The sequence below is a fragment of the Micromys minutus genome, assembly GCF_963924665.1.
Source record: "Micromys minutus genome assembly, chromosome: 12".
In the NCBI taxonomy this organism is placed as follows: Eukaryota; Metazoa; Chordata; class Mammalia; order Rodentia; family Muridae; genus Micromys; species Micromys minutus.
Genome location: NC_137981.1, coordinates 25,821,277 through 25,848,613, shown reverse-complemented (window position 1 = coordinate 25,848,613; position 27,337 = coordinate 25,821,277). Strand labels below are relative to the sequence as shown.

At 47.9% G+C, this 27,337-nt stretch overlaps 1 protein-coding gene across 4 annotated transcripts; it reads left to right on the top strand.

The window, feature by feature from the left end:
- Positions 1–8,102: 8,102 nt before the first annotated feature.
- LOC308428129 (annexin A8) lies at positions 8,103–21,317 on the top strand (the record flags this gene model as incomplete). 4 transcript variants are annotated; one of them, XM_080926430.1, is made up of 12 exons in its annotated part: positions 8,103–8,123; positions 11,580–11,670; positions 12,419–12,513; positions 13,563–13,676; positions 14,290–14,380; positions 15,120–15,199; positions 15,625–15,684; positions 16,173–16,266; positions 16,488–16,583; positions 18,075–18,133; positions 19,399–19,521; positions 21,200–21,317. In XM_080926430.1, 12 exons carry the CDS (start codon positions 8,103–8,105, stop codon positions 21,257–21,259), a joined length of 984 nt encoding a protein of 327 aa, XP_080782556.1. In that variant the 3' UTR covers positions 21,260–21,317. The 4 variants fall into 4 exon arrangements, with proteins under 4 accessions (XP_080782556.1, XP_080782557.1, XP_080782558.1 ...); XM_080926431.1 differs by lacking the exon at positions 16,173–16,266 and having other exon boundaries at positions 16,472–16,583; XM_080926432.1 differs by lacking the exons at positions 11,580–11,670; positions 12,419–12,513.
- Positions 21,318–27,337: the final 6,020 nt, after the last annotated feature.

Here is a 27,337-nt window from a genome sequence, read left to right as displayed (position 1 = left end):
TCATCCTGGACCCTGATTGGGTCCCTTGAAGCCAGGGCAGTCCCTCACACCTCTAGCAGTGACAGTGTACTGTCCTTTCCAAGCACACCTTCACACTCAGCAGGAGTTCCTTTTCACACAAAACGGACCTCTTGGTATCCTTGCTCCATTTCTTTGTCTCTGCACCAGGACTGGTCCAGGATACAGAACTCTGGATGGCAAATAAGGTAATCCATTGAAAGCCTCTGTCCTCCTCCTCCTACCCTCTGTCCTCCTCTCCCCCTCTTTCTCTGCCTCCTTCCTTTTTTTTTTCTCCATTCCTTTGTCCCCATCCCTTTTCCTTTCCCTATCCCTTCATTCTACTCTTTTTCACATTTCAAACCTGCAGGAAGTGAGCAGCTATTGCTCATGTTTATTGAATGGGATTCCCCAGAGAAGCAGAAATGGATCATCATGAGGTATAGAAGACAGCACTTACAGTAATACGTCTGGCTCATAAAGTTAGTAAGAGGGGGGAGTCCTATTTCTGTCCTGGGGAGGAGAGAGGGACCAACAAGCCCAGCCAGTTTCAATCCCCCTAGAATACTTGTGTGTAAATCTCTATCCTCAAGTGTGGCATGAGGCCACGGGGAGTTACTGGGTCATGAAATCAGAACATTATCAGTGGAATTCGTGGCTTAAAGCTCCATCTGTCATATGAGAAGACCAGAGGCACTGCAGAGCTATAAACTGTGGAAGACATTAGTCTGCCTTGACATATACAGAACTGTGGCACCTTGAACTTCCCCTCCAGAGCTGTGAACAGTACATTCCTATTATTTGTAAGACAAATGGTTTGTTCTAGTGGCCAGGTTGATCAGAAAGTAATGAAAGCAATGGACCTTCCATCTTTCAGCACTGGTGCTTCTGAAAGGTTTGTGTCTCTGAACAGCGAGGTGGTAAAGGAAGGCAAAGCAGGCAGAAGTCGGGGATTAAAGAGAAGTCACCCACATTTTAACAAATACCACGGGGTAAATAAATACGCTCAGATCCAGACACCCAGCCCCACTATAGCTACCTGAACTAAAATATCCATGTGGGCTGGACACTGGGTCACATGACAGCAGCCATGGGACGACGGCTGGCTGGTGCCTTCTTACCCATAAGACCTTTTCACAACCCTCTGGAGGAGAAGGGTCCCCAGATGAAAAAGTATCCCCAATTATAAGGAACTAATTCTTTCTTGAATCTCTTAGGTAAAACTGAAAGCTTGCTAACACTCCCAGGTCACATCAGCATGTACCCCCAGCTTGCAGGAGCATACCCCCCTTCTCAGCTGGCAAATGACCACAGGAGTGGGGGTTAGTCTTCAGGCCACAAAGTAAGCAGATGTCCCCAAAGCACTCTTCATTATGGTGAGGAAGCAGACCCAACAGTCTCCTCGTGAGTGACAGCCACTACACATTCTTCTTTCTTGTTCTCTCCCACCCAGCTTTCACGACATCCCCAAGAAGCCGAGAGCTGTACCAGCACAAAACGAGTCAATCATCGTGTTCCTACCGATGCGTAGCCTCCCCGGCAGAGCCCCACACCTGCTTCAGGCCTCCATCCAGCGCCTGCACAAGTTGGAGCCAGATGGGTCCAAGCACTGAAAGGGGGAGGAAGTAGACACAGGCTTTCACCTCTAAACAGCTATCTGTGATTGATACCCACTGGCGACTGAAAGAATCCGTTTTCTACGATGAATTCTCACTAGATGTATTAACACATTTTGGTGCAAGACACATACACACACACACACACACACAAACACACACATGCACACACACACACGGAAGTACTTAGCAAACTCAATGATATTTTTGTAAATATTTTATTTCATTTTGCTTTGTTTGTTTTATTTTAAATCTTATTGACCTTTTGCTCCTGTGTGTGTGTGTGTGTGTGTGTGTGTGTGTGTGTGGACTTGGGATTTTGTTTGTTTATTTGTTTATTTAAAGAGAGAGAGAGAAAGCATGAAGTTGGATAGGTGGGGAAATCTGGTAAGAATAAGGGAGGGGAAACATAAAATATATTGTATGAATTTTTTTAATTAAAATAAGATGGATCTGTGTTGTCAACAGCATCGTTGTTGCACTGGTTTTCCCAAGCAGCCTTGACTGAGCACCTCAGATCAATACCGAGCATCTCAGGCCAGGCTGCAAGGTTGTGAGAGAAAACATATCATCTCCTTGGACAAAGGAAGGAGTAGTGACCCTGGGCAGGGATCCTGACTCAGGATCCCCGTGGTAGTTTGGCCGTGACAGCCACACCAAGGACAGAGGCCAAACAAGCAAGGCTCAGCTGAGGAGCCTGGATTTAACTCAGGAGTCCCAAATCCAGAGATGTAATTCCTTGTGACTAAAATTCCTGCAACTTTGTTCCGTGTTTTTCTGTTGTCTGGGTGTGAGGTGAGCCTCTCAGGAACAGAACCCAGAGAGATATGTTCCTAGTGGGACTTGCCAAGTAAGAAAGAGGCCAGGGCTCAGCTTATGAGATGTCCATAGGCCACACCTGTATTAGTTGTGCCCTGGGTATAGATGAGACTGAGAGTATCCTGTATACCCCCATAGCCCTGCTTGGGGCCATCCTGCCTTGGTAATCTCCCACATTCTGCATGCTGTGCCTAGCCTGTTATTCTGAGAGCTTGGGAATGGGGGTAAGGAAGTTGGTGTTAATGCTACCGTATTCCACAAGGTGGCGCCCAGAGCTTACATTTGTCCACTAAACCACTCTCCAAGTTCCCCTAGATAAGCCACATGTAACGCAGACTTTTGCCCCATCGTTTAGCTGAGATTGTCCATTTCTAATGGTTAGAACTACTTTTCCTTTTCTGCGGATGTTAAAGTGTCAAGAGTCTGACAATGCCTGGGAGCAGCACCGTGCATCACCCTAAGTCCCCAAACCACGAAAGCCCCCAACAGCCACTTCCTGTCCTAAACAGCAGAGAGGCGCTGGAACCCACCAGCCCTGAGCCAGCTCTGTCCACTTGTAAAGGGCTCACAAATTGAAGTTCTGGATTCTCCACAATAAGTGCCCATCAAAGAGGTCTGGCCCTCCCTTTCTCCCAATATCTTCCATCTTTCTCTTTCCAGAGACTTGGAAACATGTCTCACATACCCTGAATCCCAAATCCGGGTGGCATTCAGGGTACCACAACAACTATGATATTCCATCAGGTGAGGTGGTTTTAAACCATTCCTGTGTTATCTTCCTACCCTCAGTCAGGTCTTGAACCAGGCCATCCGATTTGTACAATGTGTAAATAGATACTCCCATCCCATAATTTTAAGTTTTATTTTAACCTTCAATTCAGCCGCACCTTCATTCTCTCTCCAGTGCCACCCCTGAGCCAGGCTTGCAACAAGCTAAATGCCTCTGGTGTCATTCCCCCACGCCCCAACCAAGTTCTCCTCATCTTATTTTAAAAGTCTCACTCTGTACCTGGGTTGATCTGGAACTATATAGCCCAAGCTACCTCAACCCCATGATAACCCTAGTGTCTCAGCTTCCAAAGAGATGAGCTTATAGGTCTCAGCCACCACACCTGTCTTTGGCTCCTTTTCCTGTGTCCAGGATCAGGTTCAAACTTCAGATCCAGGTGGATGGAGGCAATTGTTTGCCTTTTCTGTGCCTGCCTTGGGCTACTGAAGGCTCCTAGTGGAAAACCAACACCACAGATATCTACCAACCTCTCATACAGGCTGATGTTTGCCAACTTAGCCAGAGCCCCTGAGCCCCTGAGGCTGAGCACAATTCACTGATGTAGAATTCAGCTAAAAGCAAGAGATCAATTTTCCAAATGTCAGAACATTTTTAAGGAATATTATAATCAAAGAAACTTGAAGCCAAGTTATGGAATGATTGCTTAGAGAACTCAGGCCAGGCCAGGAGAGGTGATGTGCGCCTTTGATCCTAGCACTCGGGAGGCAGGGGTAGCGGGATCTCTCTGAGACTGCAGGTTGAGTTCCAGGACAGCCAGGGCCATAGAGAAACCCTCACAAAATAAAAATAAATAAGGACAAGGATTTTGCCTAAAGGAATGACATGCCAGACTTTAGAATTGGAATCTTCACCCCTACAAACCAGAGCTAGGAAGGGCTGACCCTTCCCCAATCCTAACTTTCTAAAACAGAACCAAACACCTTATCTGCACCCAGGACATACCTCAAAAAGACCCTGTGGATACTGGTCGTGGACACTGTGGGAAATCACTGCTCTGAGCCCGAAGTGAGATTTAAAAAAATAGTAATAATCACAGCCCATCACAGCTGATAGAGTTTGACCGATTTCAACAAAGCCTCATCTGGAGTCCCTTTTCCCACACTTAACACTAGGCTCCTATGGGAATTGTTTTTTTTTTTTTTTTTTTTTTTTTTTTTTTTTTTTTTTTTTGCAGAAGAGGATCCAGGAGGGGGAAATATTCAGCATCTAAACAGGAGAGTCAAGAAACAAGATACAAGAATCAAAGAGATTAAAATCTAGCAGCAGTCTAATGTTAATATAGTGTTCCTATTTTCCCAACTTACAGCTATGTATTCTCATTAAAGAACGCTGATTATGCTTGCTCCGATAAACAAAATTTAAGATATTCTTTTAAAATGATGAGAGGAGAAGCCAAGAATGGAGTTAAAAATAGGACAGTCTAGAAACAGCAGAGTTTTGAAAAGAGGAAAAGCAACACTTTGAAAGCAAATGGACTTCAAAACCAAACATGGCTAAAAGCAGCTGAAAAGAGCATTGGCTGCCCAGGGTGCAACCCAGAAAATCGACTTGGGCTGTGAAGGACAATGGCATCTGAGGAGCAGATGAGAGGCAGCCATGTGTGGTAGCTGTCCACTCTCGGTGGTCAAAGGTGACAGGAAAATGCCAGAGCAGAGCACACAAACCCACAGGCTGGGCGGACTGCCTTCCTGGGCAGAGAAAACAGTGGAAAAACCCCACAGTGGAGCCTGATAAGATGGGGAGACCCAGAGAGTTTAGGCCCCAGAAGGCCTGCAGTGGGTGGATGCTGGAAGGCAGGCTGGGCAGAGGCAGAGAATCACCCCACTCAAGCGGCAGATGCTGTTGCTGGGCCTCTATATGGGTCTATATTCTGGGACCACGTAGGTGTTCCCTAATATGCTGGGTCACTTATCTCTAACACTAGGGCTGGTCGGTTTCATTGGCACCCCATGACTATTCTAACCTCTAACATTTTTACCCCTCTTTGGCCTGATCTTCATCTCATTTTAAGCTACAGTCACACTGAGTCTGGCAGACCATCCAAGCACCCCGAACCTTTACCAGGCTCTCACTGGAGTACACGTTGTACCATGCTCCCTGTACTTCTCACCAATTGGGTGGGGCCTTCAAGGAGAGCAGGGTGGGCGGAACTCTTGTCGTACCTCGCTCTGTATGCCCAGCATCCCAGACATTTATCCTCTGATAGTCTGTGAGCCTCACCCAGTCCCAAACTCCACCTGCCTGTCCCCTCCCAAGTCCTCAGTCATTCTCCACCTCAGCAGGCCACTCCCTTTCAAACTACAAACTTTTGCATACCTCTCCCTCCTCTGTTTAACATTTATGTGAATTACAATGAGCACCCATCTTTTTACTCATACATGTTCCAAACCATCACACGCAGGCTTCATCTGCATACAAACATCATGCCAAGGCCTCTTCCTTTGGCCCCCTTCCACTTAACTAGCTCTTGTGATGCTGCATGATTCGGTGGGAAATCTCTTTTTCTGAGCAGCCTAGCACCTCAGGTCCCAGGCTAAACATACCTCCTGTCCTCCCTTCATACTAAATCCTACACTTCCATCTCTAATGTGTGGGGTGCTTGTGCTCCTTCCCAGGCTAGAGATGCACAGCTGTACCATGTGCTCAGATCAGTGTCTAGAATGCGACCCAAAGCATCACCCTGGACTTTGGGATGTGGAGGGCACACATGGTAGGATATGAGGACCCATAGCACTCCATTGTATTGGGGTCTGGGTGCTGAGCACCTCCAAATTCTAAGCAAATGTCTGCCATTCTCACTTTCTTGTATAACCCTCCCAGGGTCAGCTAAATGGTGGGAAACAGGATACAGTGAATTCCTCTATGAGGACCCATCCAGTGCACATAATATCTCAAGTTCTGTGAGACTCTACTGCTCAGTGAGGGAAGAATGTGGACATACATCCGGTAAATAAGGGGGAGCTGTATTATGCCAGGGGTACATGGTGACATGAAGTTTAACTGGTGATAATAATGGGGTGCTCTCAACATTGCTGCTTCTTCAGGGGACCCATCTCAGTCACCTGTGCTGCCTGACTTGGGCTAGACTCTTCTGGTTCCAGAATCACTGGCTTTAGAAACTCACACACATATTCCTGTATGGAAAGATTCCAATACAAACTAGTAGGGGTATACACCAACCAAAAAACGCAGGGGAATCCAAGCTTCCAAAGGCCTAGAATGTCCTCCATCACTGTCTGCAGAGGCAGCTGGGACCTTTTCCCTTTCACGGCATTTCACAACACTGTTGCTCAGTGACTCTGGTTTTCACAGCAGCTGCCTTCCCAGGGCATGGCCACCTTCTTCCTCTCTGCTTGCCAGTCCTCCATCCCTACACATGCCACAAGAAAAAGATGACTACTCTGTTTGTAGAACAAAGGACACTGTAGCCAGAGGCGGGAACTTTGAACATTTCACGCCATGGAACCATTCTTAAAAGGCCAGTCTATAACCTCAGCGTCCCCACAGCAGGGTGTGGGGTGGATCGTGCAGATGCTTGGCTCCTCCACAAGGCACATGAGACAGCTTTCCTCTCCTGGCTCTGAAATGGACTTCTGGCATCAGGCATTGGGGTCATCTCCTTCGTGCAGAGTGACATGGACCAGGAAGCTGCCGATGGCTTCTTCTTGCTGGTGACCTGCCTTTGGTATGGGGCTGAGCCTCATAGGTGGACTCCTGAGGACCCAGGCAACTGTGGCTTGCAGGTCCTGGAGACAGTATGCAGGCAGTGTTGGCTGCCAGTTTGCCTGGGCTTGTGCTGAAGACCTCTACAAGGACCAGTTGGAACTGGATGTAAAATTGGTGCCTGAGGACAATGAGGCAGCCAGTACAGAGGGCCCAGATGAAACAGGGCTGTCAGGGACTGGTTGTGCCTGAAGGCTGGAACATTGAAACCTGACCCTTCCGAAAGCAAAAGAAATGTTCTGCAAGGTTTCAGTGGATTTGAAAAGTCACCATAGAACGTTTTTTATTGGGGCTGGGAGCTATAGGAGCCTTCCTAAAAGTGGGTGATGCTCCCAGAGACAGGAGCCTCACTGTGGGGTAGCTAGGAGCTAGCTCAACTAAGGGATGGCATAGAAAGTGCTGTGCTGAGGAACATCCGAAGAGAAGGAAATCCCCCCAAAAAACAGGCTTCTTGGAAGCGAGTTGGGAATAGTGCTTGTGCCCCTTGGCAACCAGCATCTCCTAGACCCTTGTGGCAGGCAGCAGCCTCTCACCCCATGAGAGCTGGTAAGCAGTCACTCTGTTATCACAACTGTCATTTAAGCAAATTGTCTAGGTGATTGGGAAAATTTCCTTTAGCACAGGAAACTCATCCCTGCTTCCTAGGACTGTGACAGTGACCCAAGGGTCCAGCGTTCCAAGGTGGTTAAAGAGGGACTGAAACACAGAGTGCACCCCAGGGAATGGGGGTGGCAGTTTCCATGTCCTTTGCTGAATTCATTTCTCTCCTAATTATGTAAAGATGGCAGTAAGTGGAAGGGCTGTGCGTGGGAGTCCTTCTTTGTGTGACTGAGGTCTAGCCAACCTGTAAGAAGCTATAGCCATGTTTACTTTCAAAGGATACCTCAGAGTTCCCAAGCTCTATGGCAGCCACAGCCCAAACATTTGCAGCAAGTGATGTGATCCTTAGGGCAGGCCCGGGCAGTGCCTGGGTGGGGCCTGGGAGTCACAGGAGGGGCCCTGAGCCAAGTGGAGCCTGAGGTGTTAGGGAGGGAGTGTTGGGTGGGGCTGGACCTGTGTACACAGCCACACCTACTAGCCGGGAGTAGATGTGTCCAGTCACTGAGGCCAACTAGTTTCTTCATCTCCCTGGGAAAAGCAACTGTGAGGCAGACAGGATGGCCTGGTGGAAGGCATGGGTAAGTTGGAATGATCTGAGGAGATGGGGAGATGGGTCCTTACTCCATGTTGGGTCGGGGACTTGGTGGGGGAGGGGTGAGGCAGAAAAAGTAAAGGCTGAACCTACGAGGCCAAGTCCTGGTGAGGAAGCTGGAAAGGAAAAAAAAACCTGCCCATGCTTAGAAAAGCTATGGTTTGAATAGTAAGACAGTTAAAAATAAAACAAAAATGTTAATTTTTTTAATGCAAAGGGAAAGCTAAAGGTTTTGAGAGTCCAGAGGGGGACTTCTGTAGGGAAAGAGCCACTTACGTGCTTCTGTGGGTATGTGCAATGTGTAACTTTGTGCTTGGAGGGACACCACCAGGCCACCCCACGCAGAAGTAGCAGTATGTGAAAGGTGCTCAAGAACCTAGGAGGTTGGCTTTTGGGAGGAAATCGCTCTGTGTGAGCATTTGAATGTTCTGAGTAGGTTGGATGGAGATATGGAGAAGGATCCAGGATGGAAGAAACATCAAGGGACTAAAGGGTTGGAGCTTGACTTTTGAACAGGAGGGAGCCACCTCTACACTTTAAACTAAAGGCTACTCTGGGTGAACACATAGCCACTGAAGGAGGCCATCGGTACCAACAGCTCAGAGTATGAAAGGGAATAGATTCTACCAGAGAACACTGAGTGTATTTTTTTCAAAACTGAAAGAAGAAAGCCTTGGCAGCAGGACTTAGCTCATGGGAGCCATGTATGGCTGAAACACCTAGTATGTAGGCACAAGGCTACATACATGTATATGCACCTTCCTCATCTCAGCTGGGACACTTTCAGAGTGAAAGTTGAGATTCTGGGACACCAGGTAGCTTGCTCAAGTCCCTTGGGCAGCTTAGACAAGAGAAAGCCCAAAGTCTCCACAGCAGCCCCCAGGCTCCTTATAGGCAGAGGGCCCAAGTTGGTCCGGCTTCAGGAAACTCTTTGTAGCCATGACACTACCCAGAGAGAAGCTGTGAGCATAGATGCCCCAGCAGCTCTGGACAGATAGGACAGACTAGAAGGCAGGAAGAGATGAGCTGTCATCATGACCCTCAGGGAATGTAGTCAGAGCAGTGGCTATGTAAAGTTTCCCAGCAGCTGCTGACAATATGCCTTCTGCAGGTGCACAGCAGGGAGATCTAAGGGTTGGCAGGTCCTGGCCAAGATATCCTGATTCTAGGCCCTGCACTCCGTAGGGCAGGGGTAAGGGCCATCCTCTTGAGGACCTGATTATATTGGCAAGATGATGCTGGTACTCTCAGAACCTTCTGTATGGGGACACTCCTACAGGTCTTTCTCAGCAGTGTCACTGGAACCTCACATCAAGTGTGTAAGACTTTACACACAAGGGAGGAACTAAGGCTCAAGAACACTAGGCAGGCCCCACAGTTGCCACACTAGTAAGTGTTTAGGTACAGACACCCTGTGTCCAGATGCACTCAGTCATCTGGGATTGCTGACCCTTGAGAGAGCTGACTCTGGGCAGCAAGGCCTCTGCATCTGGCCAGGCTTCTAGTGAGGACCCAATGTCCCCTGAATGCAAAGCTGGCTTAGGTACAGGACTGGAGAGGTCGTAAGAGAGACAGAGAGTGCCTGTGTTCAGAACAGGTCTCCCCTTTGTGGCCATCTTGAGGAGGTAGCCAATAAAGGGATCAGACGAAAGGATGGCAGTTTCTGCAAACCCATGACATGTGTTCTAGACATAACATCCAGGACTGCCCGAATTTCCTTGACTTACTGGTCTCGGGGCAGCTCCATCAGAAGCCTGAGGTTGAATTACAGGGGCTGGGACAGGGGCCTCCTAATCTCTACTCTAGGCTGTATCCCCATCTTTGGCACCCAGAATGTTGCTCTCTTTCTATAGAACCTTACAAGGGAAGAAAGACAGGCTTTTCACTGTGGTGATATCTGATCCACCCCTGGAGCTGCTGACAAATACAGGTCCCTGAATGGTATGGGGGACACTCCTCAGTGACTAGATTTCTGAGGCCAATTCGGATGGGATCAGACAGTGAAACTAGGAAGTGAGAACTTAAATGTTCCCCACCCCACACTCCCAGAAGACCCACATGTCTATGGGTGAGGCTCTCTGCAGTGAAGTATTCCAATAAAACCCAGTGTCTGGGAAAGTGTGAATCATGTGCAGAGTGGGGGAGGTAGTCAGAGGTTAGGTTCTGAATCAGGCTGTGCTGTGGATGAAGTACCACCAAGCCCAGGCTCCTAGCCTGTGAAATGGAACATTAACGCCTAGTTAGACTGCCGAGGAAGGTCCCCAGCTGAGCAACCAACGTGTTTAATGCACTTTGCAGAGAATGCTGAAGTAGCCCTCTAATTGTAGCAGTGCTTGACCTCAGAAGCAAGGAACGTGTGTGGTGTGTGTGTGTGTGTGTGTGTGTGTGTGTGTGTGTGTGTTCAGTGGGGCAGCATCTGGCTCACTGGAGAAACTTTCCCCAGTGGAGACCTGTTCTGTATTTTCAGGATCTAACCTGAGGCTTGAGTGCATACTTGAAAGGAAACTAAGAGAAAAGGAAGGGAATGGGGGAAGGTGAGGGGAAGGAAAGAAGAAGGAAGCAGGCATGAAGGGAAAGGGCAGGCAGAGGGGTGTAAGTCCGTGTAGCTTGGTTGGAGAATTTAAATGGCTGGGCTAACAGTTGAAAGGAAGTGGGTGGATGGGGAACAATGGAAGAGCTGTGTGAACAGGTGAGTGAAAGACCAGAAGAGGTTTGACTAAACTCCCCATCTGAAGGACCCAGGAATCCCTCATTCAATTCCTATCCTCAATTCCCTTCACCCCTATGGGAAAACACACACATCAGAAGGGTCCTGTGTCTTAAGCACCTGATAATTGATGCAGAACACACATATAAGTGGCATTTGCATGTGCCCTGGATTGGGGGCTTGTAAGACAAGGGTCTGAGTAATTTGATTATCAAGTGGAATCCATAATCCATAGAACATCCTGCAGGTCTTTCTAAACTTAGCCCTCTGTCCAATATGATCCTATGGTCTTGCAAACCACCTGAGCTTTGGAGATGCTCAGCTTGTCCCCTGACCCTCTGAAATATCCATACTTCACAAGAGGAAAGATCAGAATAGACTTGGAGCCTCGCAAGCAAAAAACCATGTCCAGATGCCATATCTAGACACAAAGCTATTGATTATGGACTCATTTCCACCCATCCTGCTATGCACGGTGCCGAAGAGAGCTGTGTGTGTAACCAATCTGCTCTCTGCTCTCAGCCAGCTGGTATTTCTTTTTACAAGCTCTGGTCCCAGCTGCATCCGTCTATTAGACAAGGAGTTGGAGGGCTCAGCCACTGCTCTGCAAGATCCCGGCCGGTCTCAGAGCCCAGGGAAAATCCTTACCCTAACAGGGTAGACTATGTGGTAAGCCAGGCAGTTTCCCTATCTTTCCTGTGTCTTCCATGATGAGCAGGCCTGTTTGTCTTGCAGGTTGAACAGGAGGGCGTCAGCGTGAAGGGTAGTTCTCATTTCAATCCAGACCCTGATGCAGAGACCCTCTACAAAGCCATGAAGGGGATTGGTGAGTCACTAATCAAATCCTGGCCACTAGGGCCTCACAGACTCACATCCTCAGGAAGTGGATGCCAGGGACAGTCGGGCTTAGATGGTGCCCCCATTGTACTCTGAGTGACTTGGTTATTTACAGCATCACACCAGCTCTGAGGTGGGTGGCTGTTCCTTCCCAAGTGGCAATGACAGGGAAGGCCATCAGTCTGAGGTTTCTCACTTGTTGAATGGCTGTCAGAACTCTGGACTTCCTGGTTCCCTTCACAGCATAGGCACACACTTCCCAATTGGTCAGAAGATATAGATTGGCACCAGGCTTTCTGTGGGCATGGAATGGGAGTTCAGGTGTGGGGCTGAGGCCAGGGCTATCAGCTACATGGACCCCACAGCTTGTCCATAGGAGCCTACTTGTTCATGACCTCTGAGGTAGAATCTCAGACCCAGTGGTCGAGACTCTTCTGTGATATTTCTCTAATGTGACCAACACAAGGGAAAGATATAGGATATCTCCCATGTGCATTCTTCAAAGGCTTATAGCCAGTGTCCAAAGTTCCCTGCCCTTGGTTTCTATGCTATGATGTCAAGCCTGAGCCACACCAAAAACTATGTAAATTAAAGATGGGGAACCAAGAGGTGAGCTACCTGGGTGTCTTGTTTACACCATGAAAACTGGGCATTTGCAGCTTGTCAGATGTCCCCTCTGCAGGCTTTTCTGATGTCCCCAGAGGTAGAGGGGATTCTCATACTGTCCACCCCTGCAGGAACCAATGAGCAGGCCATCATAGATGTGCTCACCAAGAGGAGCAATCTGCAGAGGCAGCAGATTGCCAAGTCCTTCAAGGCTCAATTTGGAAAGGTAAGCAGGTACTGAAGACTTGGCAGCTCCTCCCTGGGTGGAAATCGGTACACAGGGGACATTACATTAAAACAATCCTTTCATTCATCTGTGGTCAAACAGTTTCCCTGGCTGTTCTGTTTTCTTCTGACAGACTCATTTAAAACTTCCAAGCCCCCGCCTGGCATTGGTCTTGCATGGTCTAGCCCCATTTCTTCCCTCAGGATCCAAAGCTCTCTCCAGCTTTGTCTGCCCCACTACCTGACCTCACCTTTCTCTCTGCTCCCTGGCAATGCATGCCTGGCTCCCTCCTGTTTCACAGTTCAGCCCCACGCTTCTCACAGTCAAAGCATCTTCCTCTCCTACCTCTGGATACTCTGGGGGCACTCTGGCTGCTCGCAGCCCTTAGCACAGAACCAGGAATTCAGAGGCACATCCTGAATGCCAGAAGTTTGTGCATAGACATGTGAGTGCCTGGTGTCTCCTCCTCTGCTTACAGATTTAACAGGAAAATGTCACTGATGGAGTTTAAAGGTTCCCCGAGTGAAACCATATGTAACTTTTTCCCCTTTCCCCTCCAAGCTGTGCGGTATCCTCTCTGTCAACATCGGAGAGGTTGAGTAATTCCCTAAGATTCCAGAGCTCTCAAGCGATGATCTGACTACCCTGTACAAACCAGCCGGGTGTGGCCTAGTGGCTTCTTGTAGACATGTTTGCCCTTAGGAAGAGACAGGTGTGAGTCAGAATCCTGAAGTCTCCTTTTCTCCCCCCTCTCTCCCATGTCCCCTCTTTTCCTCTCCTCACTGAATAACTTAATGATAAGTTAAGCATGGCGCTGCCACCCTCTGATCCAGCAGTCCCGGAAGCAATGGCAATCCTCTTTTCTTGAGCTTAGAAAATGCCCGGTATTAGTATTGTGCTGAGCTGTCACAAATCTGTGTCACCACACCAACAGGACCGAGTCCATGTGGGAAGGAAGAAAGAGCCCCTAGGCCAGACCTCACCTGCTGCCTGCACTTCAGTGGGCTTTGAAGATAAGTCATCTCAACCTTTCTTTTTGCCTGTCTTAGGACCTCACTGAGACCTTAAAGTCGGAGCTGAGTGGCAAATTTGAGAGACTCATTGTGGCCCTCATGTGTCCGCCATACAGACTCGAGGCTAAGGAGCTGTACGATGCCATGAAGGTACTCCACTTTACTATAAATTAGAACGCCCATCTGGGCCCAACTGACCTAATGAGCCTGCAGCCTGCTCCCACAGCCACCCAGCAGTGGAGCTGAGCAGCCACAATAAAGGTGTAGATGGAGACGTCTTAGAATAGGGTTGGGCCAGGAGGAGTGCAGGAGAATTGGAAGCTCGTCTCTGCAGTCCGAGTACTGTCCCTTGACTGTCCTTCGCTTCGCCACTCCTGTTACTTTCACAGATTAGCTGGTCCTGGAGACCCAGAAGCATAAGCATTTCCACTGAAAGGATACTCAGTGCAGTCTATGCCGGGTATTTTGCGGCTGTGACCTCTAAGGCCACCTTCAGGGTAGGGATGCCTCATTATCCTCATTGACAGATGAATGTGCTTATGGGTAGGAAGGTGGAGCCACCTAGGTGAGACCACCCAGTTAAAGGAGAGCTGAGATGGCTTGCCTCCAGGAGCTGTCCCAAGAAACAATAGTGGGGATTCAATACCATCCTCCAGCAGAAAAGGGCAGAAGAGGCAGTGACCAAAGTTTCCAAGAAGACTGTGAAGGCAAAGCAGGTGACCAAGGGCAGAGAACTCCAGAACATAGAGGTTTCTGTCCCCAGGGCTTAGGAACCAAAGAAGGAGTCATCATTGAGATCCTGGCTTCTCGGACCAAGAACCAGCTGAGAGAGATAATGAAGGCATATGAAGAAGGTAAGGGGATTGTAAAGATGGTGGAGTGGAAGCCTAGGAATGGCCTACATTTTGGCAGCCCTGTAGGGAAAAGGAGCCAGGCAGTCCCCAAGGGGCAAAGGGTCCTTTGGAAGGTCTTTTGAGATGAGTCCAGCAAGTGCCCATGTGCGCCAAATCCTGTGCCCAACAGTGATTGAGCATGACTCAGACATGAGGAGAGAGATGTGTGCCCATCTAAGCTCATGTCCCTTGATGCTGTGGCAGTGCTGGGGAACAGAGGCAGCCATGGACAAGAGAATACTCGTTGTCTGTACAGGGGTTGACCCAGAACATTAGAGATGGTCATCTGCTAGGTCCTCATTATGCTTGGAGAGCCCCACTGGCCAACTCTCCTGTAGAGTGCATAGCTTGCCAGGCAAGCAAAGGCCACCCAGGCCCCCATGTTGTGCTTCTGGCCAGGAGTATAAAGTCCCTGGCTTTGCTCAACTTGGCAATAAAATGGTCTAAGTCTGCAGGCTCTGATCTGGCTCTCTGGCCTGGCCTATTTCTTCCTCTAGCTTGCTTGCACACTGTGTCAACATCTGAATGATTACCTAGATAGATCTCTGCCATTTGGACATCTAAATGGTGTGTACACTTTCTGTGCCAAGAATTTGTCCTCCCATGGGGAGACGTGTGGGAAGCAGGTCTGGAGAAAAGTGGTTCCTGGCAGGCCCTGGGTCACTCATCGCCCATTCCCTCTGGTTTTGTTTTACTGAAGACTACGGATCTAACCTGGAAGAAGACATCCAAGGAGACACGAGTGGCTATCTGGAGCGGATTCTGGTGTGTCTTCTGCAGGTAACCAAACCCGGGCTCCAGGACTCTGTGGCTTAGAGATCCGCAAAGATTCTTGCCCTTAGCCATGACTCTGTGTGAGGGCTGGGCTATGGGTAAACCCAGAAGTCTAGGGGTGCCATCTGTGTCTCCATGTGATAGGAGGGTCCTCCCTGCACAGCCTCATGACTCTTTCCTCAGCCACTGAGTGGCCCCATTCCAGGCTCTGCTCACTAGCTTGGCTCACTGAACTACCATTCTAATGAAGTAGCTCATCTGCTTTCATGGTACAAATGCCAACAGCGAGGCTTGGTGAGGACATCTGGCTTACAAGTCTCATGGACAAGAAACAAGAGTCTTTGCTTACCTGCCCTCTGAGCCCCACTGTCCCCTCAGTCCAGTGTTCTGAGTCCTGACCTGCCTTACAGAGTGATTTTCTCTGATCCTAGGGCAGCAGAGATGATGTGACCGGCTTTGTGGACCCAGGACTGGTCCTTCAAGATGCACAGGTGAAACTGTACCTTAGCCTTACCACCTGAACGCTAAGCTTCATGGTCCCCTTTGTCAAGGAGAGCTTTCTTTAATATAGACCCAACTCTACAGCCTCCACCACATGGTGACTAAGGAGGAAAGCAGGATATCTGGGAAACTCAACAGAAGAAAGGAAAATGGAGACGCTGGGAAGGGAGGAGCTAAGGCTGTTAGGCAGAGTGAGCCTCTCTGAGCCTGGAGCTTGCTCATCTGCATACCTGTGTGTCTATTGATAAAGTGCCAGTTACTCAGTGCTCCCAGAGATAATGGGGGAAGGAGAATTTTCTAAAGTATCCAATGGCCCAGGACAGAGGAGAGCCTTACGTCAACACTATTGGAGGAAGAGGAGCATAGGACAGTGAGCCGCCATGTTGGGCTGTCCAAGTAGATGGACACTGACCTGCAGCCCCAGCTCTGGGGTGCTAGAATTCTCCCTCACCTCCTCCTCCTCGTGTCCCAATCCTAGGACCTGCATGCAGCGGGTGAGAAGATTCTCGGAACTGATGAGATGAAGTTTATCACCATCCTGTGTACACGCAGTGCCACCCACCTGATGAGAGGTACAAAATAGAGGCAGGAAACACAGGGGTTCGTAGCTGCCCTAGCCACAGGGCCTCTTCCTTTGTGTAGAAGGTCTGATGTGTAGTCTTTTGTGTCTTAGACTCGGGGAGAGAGCCATGGAGACCTTGATTCTTCCCCCGTACCAAGCTGGAGGCAGAGATGGGCAATTGGGTGGAGTATGTAATCTATGTGCCCCTTACTCAGACCCTTCTCTCCGTAGTGTTTGAGGAATATGAAAAACTTGCCAACAAGAGCATCGAGGATAGCATCAAGAGTGAGACCCACGGTTCACTGGAAGAGGCCATGCTCACCGTGGGTAAGAAGAGGGCTCGGCTCTCCGCGCATCTGCATGCACACACCAGGAGAGTCATGGCAAACAACTGGATCCCAATGCTCCAAATCCACACCCTTCAGCACAGGTCCCCGGGACAACACCTCAAAAGTCTCAGTGTGGCCAGCCAGGAACTATTCTCTGTGCTGTCTATTCAATCCCCCATGTGACTTTAGTATGTGCTTGTGTGGGAGTGTCTGTGTACAAGTGAGTGTTGTCTCAGTGACTCCAGGCCCAGGGCCCAGGCCTACCCCCAGATACTACTCAGAGAACATTCCACTTCTTCTCCTGTAGCCCTGCTCTAAGACACCTTTCTGGGTCTAATCCAGGTACCCAGTCCCCACCTTAGTTGTTCCTAGAGGAACATAGAAAACTTTTCGGGCAGCAGAGGACTGAATCCTGTCCATAGCACATCTTGGGTCTAATGTTGACACCATATGGGAAGAGTCGTGATCAAGCAGAGACCTGAGCCAGGAAGAAGCACTACCCTATGCCATATTACACAAAGGCCAGGCACTTACCTGTGCCCCAGGCCTGCCTGTGTGGAGGCCTCCAGTAGCCAAGGCCTCCTCCCTCCATCCCTGTGTCTCCATTAGCTACCAACATCTGCGGGTTCCAGGCCAGCTATGATAACTTCAGTGAAGTTTATTCGGTTTATCAGTTTATTCTATGTTGCAAGAGCTAGAGACGCCCTCTGCTATCACCTAGAATTCTACCCATTGACCCAAAATAATAATGCAGCAAAGGTGTGCAGGACCCCCCACTCTGATGGGCAGCTCCTGGTCATTGTCTTCTTAAAGCCTCAGTCACCGTCATGTCACAGGTGTGTCAGAAGGTCGAGTAACAAAGTCATACAGTATCAAGACAAACTTTATATGAATTCCTACCTCCCACAAAGCCCACACTGGCAGCTTTGGTTAAAATACCATCTCCTGATGCAGTTGGCACAGTCCATGAAAGATACATTTATTTGGGGTCCATGCTTCAGACTGGGATTCCCGGTGCCTTAGTCCTCAAAGCTAAGCTTTTGTTACATGAAAATTCAAAATGTGGGTTCCCACTCACAGGGTACTCTGAGACCCATAGCCACCGTTCTGTGGCAACTTATGTGCAGCTGAGTAACCAAATTCTTAATGGAGATGCTTCCTGGATGCAACAGCTTAGAGACGTTCTCTAGCAGACCTGACCTGGTGACTTCAGATGAGTCCCACAGGTGCCCAGTGCATTTTACATCTCGACCTTTTCCCTGGCTGCTCTGGGCTTTTGGAGATGTGCCCACACTCAGGCTTTGCTCCTTGCCCCACCCTCTCTGCCTCACACAAAGCCTTCGTTTTAGAGGTAGGTGGCACACAAAGAAACATGCCAACTCTTGTACAATGCTAACCCTTAACACCCATGGGAACACACGAACAAATACAAGTGTGTGCCATGCCACCCAGACCCTCCCACCACTAATGGAGTTTTTCTGCTTGCCAGTGAAATGCACCCGGAACATCCACTGCTACTTTGCTGAGAGACTCTACTATGCCATGAAGGTAACTGTCCTGACTGCCGCCTCCTCGATAGTCAGCCCTAGATGATGTCACATGTATAACAGGGGTACTCAGCGTCCCTGCCCTCTGAACCCTAGATGGAACTCAAACCTTGGTCTAATCTCTCATGTGTCAGAGAGATTTGCTTTCTTAGAGGGCAAACCAAGCCTAGGGAAGAAAAGTCACATCCCCTGAAGGCACATTTGAGCAGGTGCACTGACAGGTGTTTATTGAAGGCTCATGGAACATTGATATTAATTCTGTATGGTCCATATCATCATTGCCACCTGAAGCGTGGTGTGTCTAAGACTTGTGCAAGGTCACACCCCTTCTAAGTGGAAGAGTTATGCATTGGTCTCAGGCCCATCAGACAATGAGGATATATATAACATCTACAATATTAATATTACATTAATATATATATATATATATAATCATTGAGAACAATAGGCAGGCATGGCTGGTACCCCAGTCCCCTTGACGTGGACAAACTCTGGGGACATTGTCACACTTGGCACGTCAATTTTCCTACCCACGATTAGGTGCTAACTTCAGATTTCCTGTTGCCTACAAGGCTTCCCTGGCCTAAGAAACAGATGGCCATGTTGCTCTTCCCAAGTAGAATTATTGGTATCTGGAACTAAACTGGAAGAGGGGCATTTAAAGTAATTCTCAGGAACGTCAGTGCCCAGCTTCTCTCATACATGATGACGGCACCACGTAAACTGAGAGTCATACCGTCAACCCCAAACCCTCTGGACATGTCTCCCCCATGCCATTTCCTTGGTCATGAAGCTCCATCTGACTCAAGACCAGTCAGGGACTACACAAAGCTGGAAAATCCTGCTTGTGAAGCAATCAGTTAAGTAACATTACAGTGATGCCCCTCAAAGAAGCCTTCCTGGAGCCACGGGTGGTTTGTGGCTAGAGTCTGAAGCAGTAAATCAAATGCATACTGCAACTCAGCACAGCCAGTGAATGAGAAAATTGAGAAAGAGGAGCTTTTTGTCATGGGCTGTGGATGCAGCTCCGTTCTAGAGCACTTGCCTAGCATGCACAAGTCCTTGGGTTCAATCCCGGTACCACCAAAGAATGTGTCACCAAAAGTACCACCAAAGAATGTCTCACCAAAGTCCCCCTTTTGGTGTGCTCCGCACTAAATCAGAAGCCCATAGCTGCACTTCTGGTTTTTTATAAACCCCTACACAGGTTGGTCCATCCTTACAGAGGTATGAAGCAGGATGGCTGACTGTCACTGTCTTATCCAGGGAGCGGGGACACGTGATGGGACGCTGATAAGGAACATTGTTTCCAGGAGTGAGATTGACTTAAATCTTATCAAGAGTCAGTTTAAGAAGATGTACGGGAAGACTCTCAGCAGCATGATCATGGTAAGACACAGGTTCCCGACTTTACTGCCGGCTTGGGGCACAGACATGCCTGGGATGTGAGATGCTATGACTGCTGTCATAGGTGACCATTCCTTCCCAGTGAGCATCTCACAGGTACTCCGGTTAGCATATGACACACCCAGAGACCAGGAAGGAGAGGCTTGTGACTATGGATGTGTCGGGGAACATGTGGAGGCTAATGAAGCACAGAGGCCTGCCCCCATCCTAGAAAGTGACTTTGCATTTGAGTTGTGGAATAGACCTTAGGAATGTACCAATGCCTTAAAAAGGGAACCATTCTGAAGGGACAAAGAGAGAAAGCCATTTCCTAGAAATCAGGGCTCCCTTTCAATCCTAGATCTAAGTAGTCCATGTAGGAAAATGTTAGGCTCCAGTGGGTTGCCTACTTATATTCCAATTAGTGAAAGTCAGAGTATTAAGTGCAGAGGGCTGGAAGCCTGCTAGGACAGACAAGCGTTCACATCATTAACACTTTCACTGCCGGAAGTGAAATTATGGCAAGAGTATCCCTTAGTTACCTGCCAGTTCTTCTAACAGGGCGGACTGTTGACTACGTTAGGTAGGCAACTCGGGGTTTAAAATGGGCCTCTGCATTTGCTGGTTCAGAAGACCAAAGACCAAAAGCATTCAGGAAAAAAAAAATGTATCTCTACTGAATACACACATACCTTTTTTTTTCTTGTCGTTATTCCCTGAACAACATGGTATAAGCATTTACATATTATCTGCATTGTATTAAATATTATAAACAATCTAAAGATTGTTTGAAGTATAAAAGGGTGTGCACAGGTTATAGCCAAGACATTTTTGTTTATTATTTGATTTATTTATTATTTGATTTATTTTTATTATTTGTATTTATTATATCCAGCAGCATTTCCTATCAGTGGGGCCCTGGAACCATTCTCCCATGGGCACTGAGGGACAACTGTATAACTTTAAAACACTACTTTAAGGGATTTCAGGCAGGATGGCATCAGGGAGGCAGGCAGTAAAATAAAGGAGTTGGAATTATTGTTGCGTTATAGATTTCACAACCAACGTGGTCAGGAGATGAGAGATTAAACAGAAGCATCCTAGGTCACCCACAAGATGCACCTCATCACAGATGGCATTTTGTAGATGAGAGAACATGTCTCACAGAGGTGAAAGGGGAGTTTGTATGTTGAAAGAGCTATAATCCAGACTCAAACTGCCCCATGCTCTATGTCTAGATATGGCTCTGGGTTCCTTGCTTTCAGCTTTGGCTCCCTGAACTACGGTAGAAGTGGTGACTATATATGGTTCATGTTGAATAAGTGACTGGCTCTGTACTCCTGGGTCCTGAGAGGTGCATGAGGAAGGAGCCCCAGGGAAGTTGACAGCATAAGGAAACCACCCACAAGCCTCCTTTGTCTAAGCACTTAAGAGTGAGTCTGTGTCTGTGACTCATTTCCCACAACCATCCCCCATCGAGCTGGACAGAGAATTCAAAATAGAATCAAAAGAATAGTCTTAAACGAGGAGGAAAAAGCAATGGCATCACATAGAACTGTGGCATAGAAACCTTTGAAGGGACAGGCCAAACCCAAGGAGCACAACTCTTAGAAATAGAAACAGAAGAGAGAGGCCAACATCACAAAACCCTCTTCTAACCCCCTGTGCCTCCTTCCTCTAGGCTGACACCAGCGGTTACTACAAGACTGCTCTGCTGAACCTTGTGGGCACTGACCTCTAAAAATGTCAAACAATAAAACAAGGGCAGGAAGTGTGAGCACAGCCCCTTCAGCTTCAGCCCTGACAATGGGTGGGGTGGGGGTAGGGGAACATCTCATCTGGCTTTTAGTCTTCTGTCTCCTGGTTTCTGATGCTTCTCATACAATGCTTCTGACCAAGAAGGTGCGACTAGCCTGGGTTTCCCTTCCACCTCTCCCCTGAGTCATTTCTAGGTATGTGAATAACACCCACCCTAGCATTATCTCTGAGCAAACAGAAACATCAGCAGGAAAAAGTTTTCAGGAGCCTGTGGATCATTCCTTCCCCGCACAAAAGCTCCTGAGCACAGGTCCAACAGATGCTGTGGCTCTGATTCATCTACTGAATCGGGGTCTTTGGAGGAGGAACCAAGAAACATGGATTTCTAACTTGTCTTAGCTGATACATTTCATTATCAGTGAGTGTGTGGGAGAGCCCCGCTATGAGAGAACACAGCCATGGGAACTGAGAAAAGGTGGCATAGCTCTGCCAGCTGGGATGTGTGAAGCACTCATTTAACAGAAAATGTCAGCTCTAGGTGGAGAAAATTCTTATACCATCCTAACAGCAAGAATTCGACAAGCGCCCATCCTGTCCCAAGTACACCACAGCCTGAGAGACTTGGGCTTGTTCAGTCATTGGATAAATCAGCTGCCCACTCCCTCCATGCCGAAGCTTGCAGGCTAGGAAGCTGCCCAACCCTGAGCATGAATCCTGTCCTCCAATCGTGATCTCCAAGCCTGAAGAACATGACAGAACTCTTCCTAATATTTGTTGGGCTTTCAGAATCATAAACATTTATACTTTCAAAAAGTGTCTGTGGATTTGTGGGGGATACATGTGTGTACTGGGGTGTGTGCATGGGTATGTATTCCCTGGGGGTGTGCACTGGGGTATATGCACCGAGGTGTGTGTGCACTGGGGAGTGTGTACTAGGGGATGTGCACTGGAGCGTGTATGTGGGTGTGTGTGACCGGGGTGAAGGACATGCTTACTGACTTGGAAGTCAGAGTTACCTCCTTCTATTTCTTCTCAACCTTAATTTTGTTGTTGTTGGTTTTGTTGGTGGTGGTGGTGGTTTTGTTGTTGTTGTTGTTTGAAACATGGTTTCTCCGTGCAGTCCTGGGTGCCCTGCAACTAGCTCTGCAAACCAGACTGTCCTTGAGCTCAGAGATTTGACTGCTGGGATTAAAGGGGTGAACCTCCATGCCTGCCTCTCCTCCCTAATTTTTTAGACAGTGTCCTTCTCGGTGAACCTGGAGTTCACTATTTCCATTAAGTTTACTGACAGGTGAACTCCTTGGACCTGTTTGTCCCCATTCCTCAGGGATGAGGGGAGGGACATGGAACCCCATGCCAAGCTTTTATGTGAGTACTGAGGATCCCAACTCAAGTCTTCACATTCACACAGTGAGCGCTTTACCCCTGGAACCAATGCTCCAGCTCTGTTCATGAGTGTTAGCAGTTATCTGAGAAACAGAGCTTTCAGGGAGCAAACCTGTGGGCATTTTCCTAAGGGAATGCTTCGAGTGACATGTGTCCAATATTGCCCTGGGGACAGAATTTCCATGATGATTGTTTCCATTCCCCTCCTAGTTTGTGACCCAAATTCTAATATCTCCAGAATAGAGGGGGCATTAAAGTTAGCTGATCCTACATCAGCCTGAAGCTTGTATTCTATGGCATTCATGCACCCAGGAGTGGCCCTTTCTGAAGTTGGTGTATATAGGGTGCACTTGGAAGTATCCAAAGATAAGAATTTACTTGTTTCTTGAATAGTCCTGTCTTTCCTCTGTTACTATATCTGTGGAGTCCTTTCCAACTAAGCCAAAGTCTGTTGGAAGACCCTACTACTGAGGTAGCAGTCCACCACGGCCAGATTGACGGCCTCCCTTTCACCGGGGCGTCCTCTTCTTCACCGATCTCACGTGGAGAATGTTCTAAGCACAGGTGACTGTCCTTGTCTAGAGGATGACCCTGCTCTAAGCCTCCTACAAGGGCTGCATGGTTCAGCACATAAGCCCCATCCAGCCCTTCCTGACATATGATCAGTAGGTACTGTGTCATGACCAATCAGCCCCTCCCACCCATAACCCCAAACCCTTTTATACCCTACCTCTGAAACGTAACATAGAGCTGCCTCCCTGAAGCTGTCTCCAGAAGTCCTTCAGGCATTCTCTCGGCTGCACAAACCCTGCTTAGAGCTTCTCCTCTCTCCACACTGGCGGGCCAGTGCCAAGTGACCCCTCGAGGAGAAGGGAGACAACAATTGGTCTCCTGTAACCTTCTCCAAGGCCCATTCATGTACTTCTCTGATTCCAGTGACAACAGCAAGCCTCACTCTCTCCCAACATCACCACGGCACCATCTGCTCACTTGGGCCTGTCTTTAGCAAGAATCCTGTTTGATGGCTTTTTTTCAGAATTCCCTTTACCTCTGTATTTTCTCTGACCCTTTATTCCAAGTCCCCTTTATTCCTACAGAACTAAGTCGGATGGTGTGCGGTCTCTTCTCCCTTCATGCAAGCCCCGAAGAGAATCCAGTTTTACAACCTTAGTTGTTGATGGGTCCTGTTTCTCTATGACCATAAGTACTCTCTGCTTATGGTCTAGCCATAACTCTGTACCGAGAAAGGTTTGTCCTGGTGTTCTTGCTCCTTAGCTTTCTCAGAGAGATAACCCATTCTGGAGACTCTAGCCTCCTATCAAGGTAGAGGTAATTGGAGCCAATTCATTTTCTTCTGTTGCAACATGGGCTGACAGACAAGGACTGAGTTAGTTCCAGGAAAATGAACCCAAATGTATTCTGTGGCTGTGATGTGAATCATAGCTTTCTTCCTTTAAGAGCTCCTGAGGGCTTCCAATAGCCTTTTAGGAATTCTTCTCTGCTTAAGCAATCCATAGTAGACAACTGTACTGGCAGCCCTGTTTCAGAGTATTACTGTTCTGATCACATTGTTCTCAGAAAAACTGAGTATTGTGCAGGTAAGAACTTTGCCTTATTCATTTTTGAGTATCAAGTATCTGAATTCATTACTTTTCTGTTTTCTATAACCAAATACTTGACACAAACAACTTAAAACAAGAATGATGTGTTTAGGTCCATGGCTATCTGGTCTGCATGAACTTGGACAGATCATCATAGTGGCAGAAGCATTATATCAGAGAAGTTCTATCATCATAGCAAGTAGAGCGAGAGAGGAAGAGGTCAGATCTCACCAAAGAACCCTTTCCCTGTGACCTACCTCCTCCAGCTCCACCCCATCTCCCAAACTTTTAAGAGCCTCCCAAAATGTACTACCAACTTATCACGAGGCTTTTAACACACGGGCCTTTATGGGTAGTTCAGATTCAAAACCAACTACACATTTGGTACTCATTGAATGGATGCTAAAGAAAGACAAGGAAGGTAAAGAATTAGAGGAGAGAACATCTCACTGGCATAAGAAGTGGAGAGCCGATCTTTAACAGTCTCAGATTCTGAAGCATCTCTGTGGTAGCCAACCCTAGTAAACAGTATTTCAAAGGCACATCTAAGGGAAGACAGTAGCTGCTCTCAGCTCATTTGACCACAGACCATTTCTGAATCTGCCACTGTTGAAAGTGATTGAGACTGTACCACACAACCAGTCGTGGGAGGTGTAAGGGCGGTGACCAGGGCAAGAGCTTGGCACTGATCTCATGCTGTGGGAAGAGTAAGGCTGGAGGGTTGGGCTTGGCCTATCTGGTGTTATTCTTTAGCCACAGAAGGATTGTCTTCCTGGAAGCCGAATTCTTGGGTAGTAACATCAGGATCATCTTGGCAATAAATAAAGAGGGGGAACGACTTTGTGGCCAGCAATTCAATGTTACCTGAACTATGGTTACCTTTACATGGTTCCAGGTTGAGGCTGGTCAGGCAAAGTGTTAAATGAAGTTTGTACAACTAAAGGCTGACTCAATACTTGTCGGGTAGACAGAGCAGGAAAGAACATTGCATTCGGGGGCAGGGGGGATGCAAACAGCAGAAGTTTGTCCCAGACATGCTGAAGGAATGATGTGTTACAGCCCACAGAGATGAGAGTCAAAGATAAAGACGAGGTGTCAGAAGCAAATCAGCAGAGCTTCAAGCTGCTATGGGTAGAGAAGCTCAGAGGGATCCCATAGATGGTGGGGTGCCCTAGCAAGGATACACAAGAGAGTAACTTCACACCAGCTTAGGGGTGATACAGGCAATGGTTACAGCCACCCTGCCGCAGCAGAGCTGAAGCAAATGCCATACTTGCAGCCCTAACACTTTTGGTGCTCATGTCTATTACATATGAGGGTGGTCTTAATCACCGTCATCATAGAAAGTGTTTAGAATATGTTATGGTGCCCCAAACCTTCTGTCCCCTTGGTGAAGAATGGGCCCTGACAGCCATTGCTCTTACGGAGACTTTAACTATCTGCAATTCACCTGTGAGCCCCAAGCCTAAGCCTGAGGCTCCGGGCACTTTCATGGCTTCTCTATGATGTGAGGTCAAAGTGGACCCTGTCTGATGCCTGTGTTTGCCCTTCTCTCTCTGCCAAATGATTTCTGGCTCTGAGCCTGGCCTATAAGCTACCTCTGATGGAATACCAAGACCACCATCTTGTTTTTTAGAACTTGCCCATCTGTGTGATATGCTGTGAGCTAGATTTCTGCCAGTATCTCTCAGTCCTGAATGCTCAGGGTGTCTGATACTCAGTATTGAATGGACACAGTCCACTGAGTCTTCTAAACGGTTCAATAACTCCCTAGGGCTCCAATTATCTAGCCACATCTTCCTCTCCAAAATTCAGAAACTCCTCTGTTCCCAGAATGCCTTGCTGCTGGAGCACATTATTTGGCTATAGTGAACTGTCACCTCCCACAGTTCTTCTCGTCTCTACTGTCTTTGTCTGCTAGCCACTAAGCTTCTGATCCTGAACTCTTTCCTATCCTCTGCCATAAGTTGGTCCTAAGGGAACAAGGAGAGGTCTTGCAGATATTGAGGTCACCCTCCCCCTGCCGTCTGGTGTAACTGTAATGAACAATCAAGTCTTCCTTTGTCCACAGCCAGCAAGGGTCCACTGCTAGCTAGCTCCAAGTCTGGGTAAAGCCACAGCAAGCTGGCCTGGAAACCTGCTCTCACAGTGCCCTCTAGTGGCTTCCTTTGACCAGAAGAAAGGCTAAATGGATTAGCTCGGACTCCCACTGGCCTTTTCAGGAAGGAAATGGAGGGGAAACCCTGCCCTCAGCACAAGCTTGGGATAGTTATGTGCTGTCATGTAGCCCAGGTTCCTAGAGTTGGGTGCCTTAGAGTTGGGGAAACCATTTCTCCAATAAGATTTCAAAACCTCTTCACTGTACTGCAGTGACCCCCATAGGTCAGGGTTGACCTTCTTGCCCACCCTGTCCCCTAAGAAATGACCTGTCTGTACTACCTGGCAAATAAACCAAAGCACTTCTACAATAAATTATACACTATTGAACTGGGGGTGTGTGTTGAGACAGGGCTTCTCAACCTTAGCTGTCCTGGAACTAATTCACTCTATAGACCAGGATGAACGTGAACTCATAGGGATCCGTTTGCCTCTGCATCACAAGTGCTGTGATTAAAGGCATGTCACACCACCCAGTTAAAATAGACTATCTTTAATCTTGGACTAGAAAAAATTCTCCAATAGGAAAATAATAATAAATCAGAGTTCAAACTTTTCAATTTTATCAGTAAGAAAATCAATCAACAAATAAAAGACTAGAAAAATGCAAATTATAAAAGGGGGGACTTGTGTCCAGAGTATTTAAAAATTCCCATCACTTCTCAGCCTTTTGGCTAAGATCAAGTGTAAGAATATAGCTCCATAATAAGAGGCCTAATTAAAGCATGAACTCCACAGAGAAATACCTACGGGTAGCAACATAAAATATGTGTGCATTTAAAACCTTCAGTAAGATGCATGTCGCGTACTGCTAGGAAGAAAATTAAATACTGTACACATTTGCAAAAGGTGTTTGTTCACTTCTTATAGCTTTTAAACAAATCTTTTTCTGCAGGATCCGCCAATCCCACTCTCGA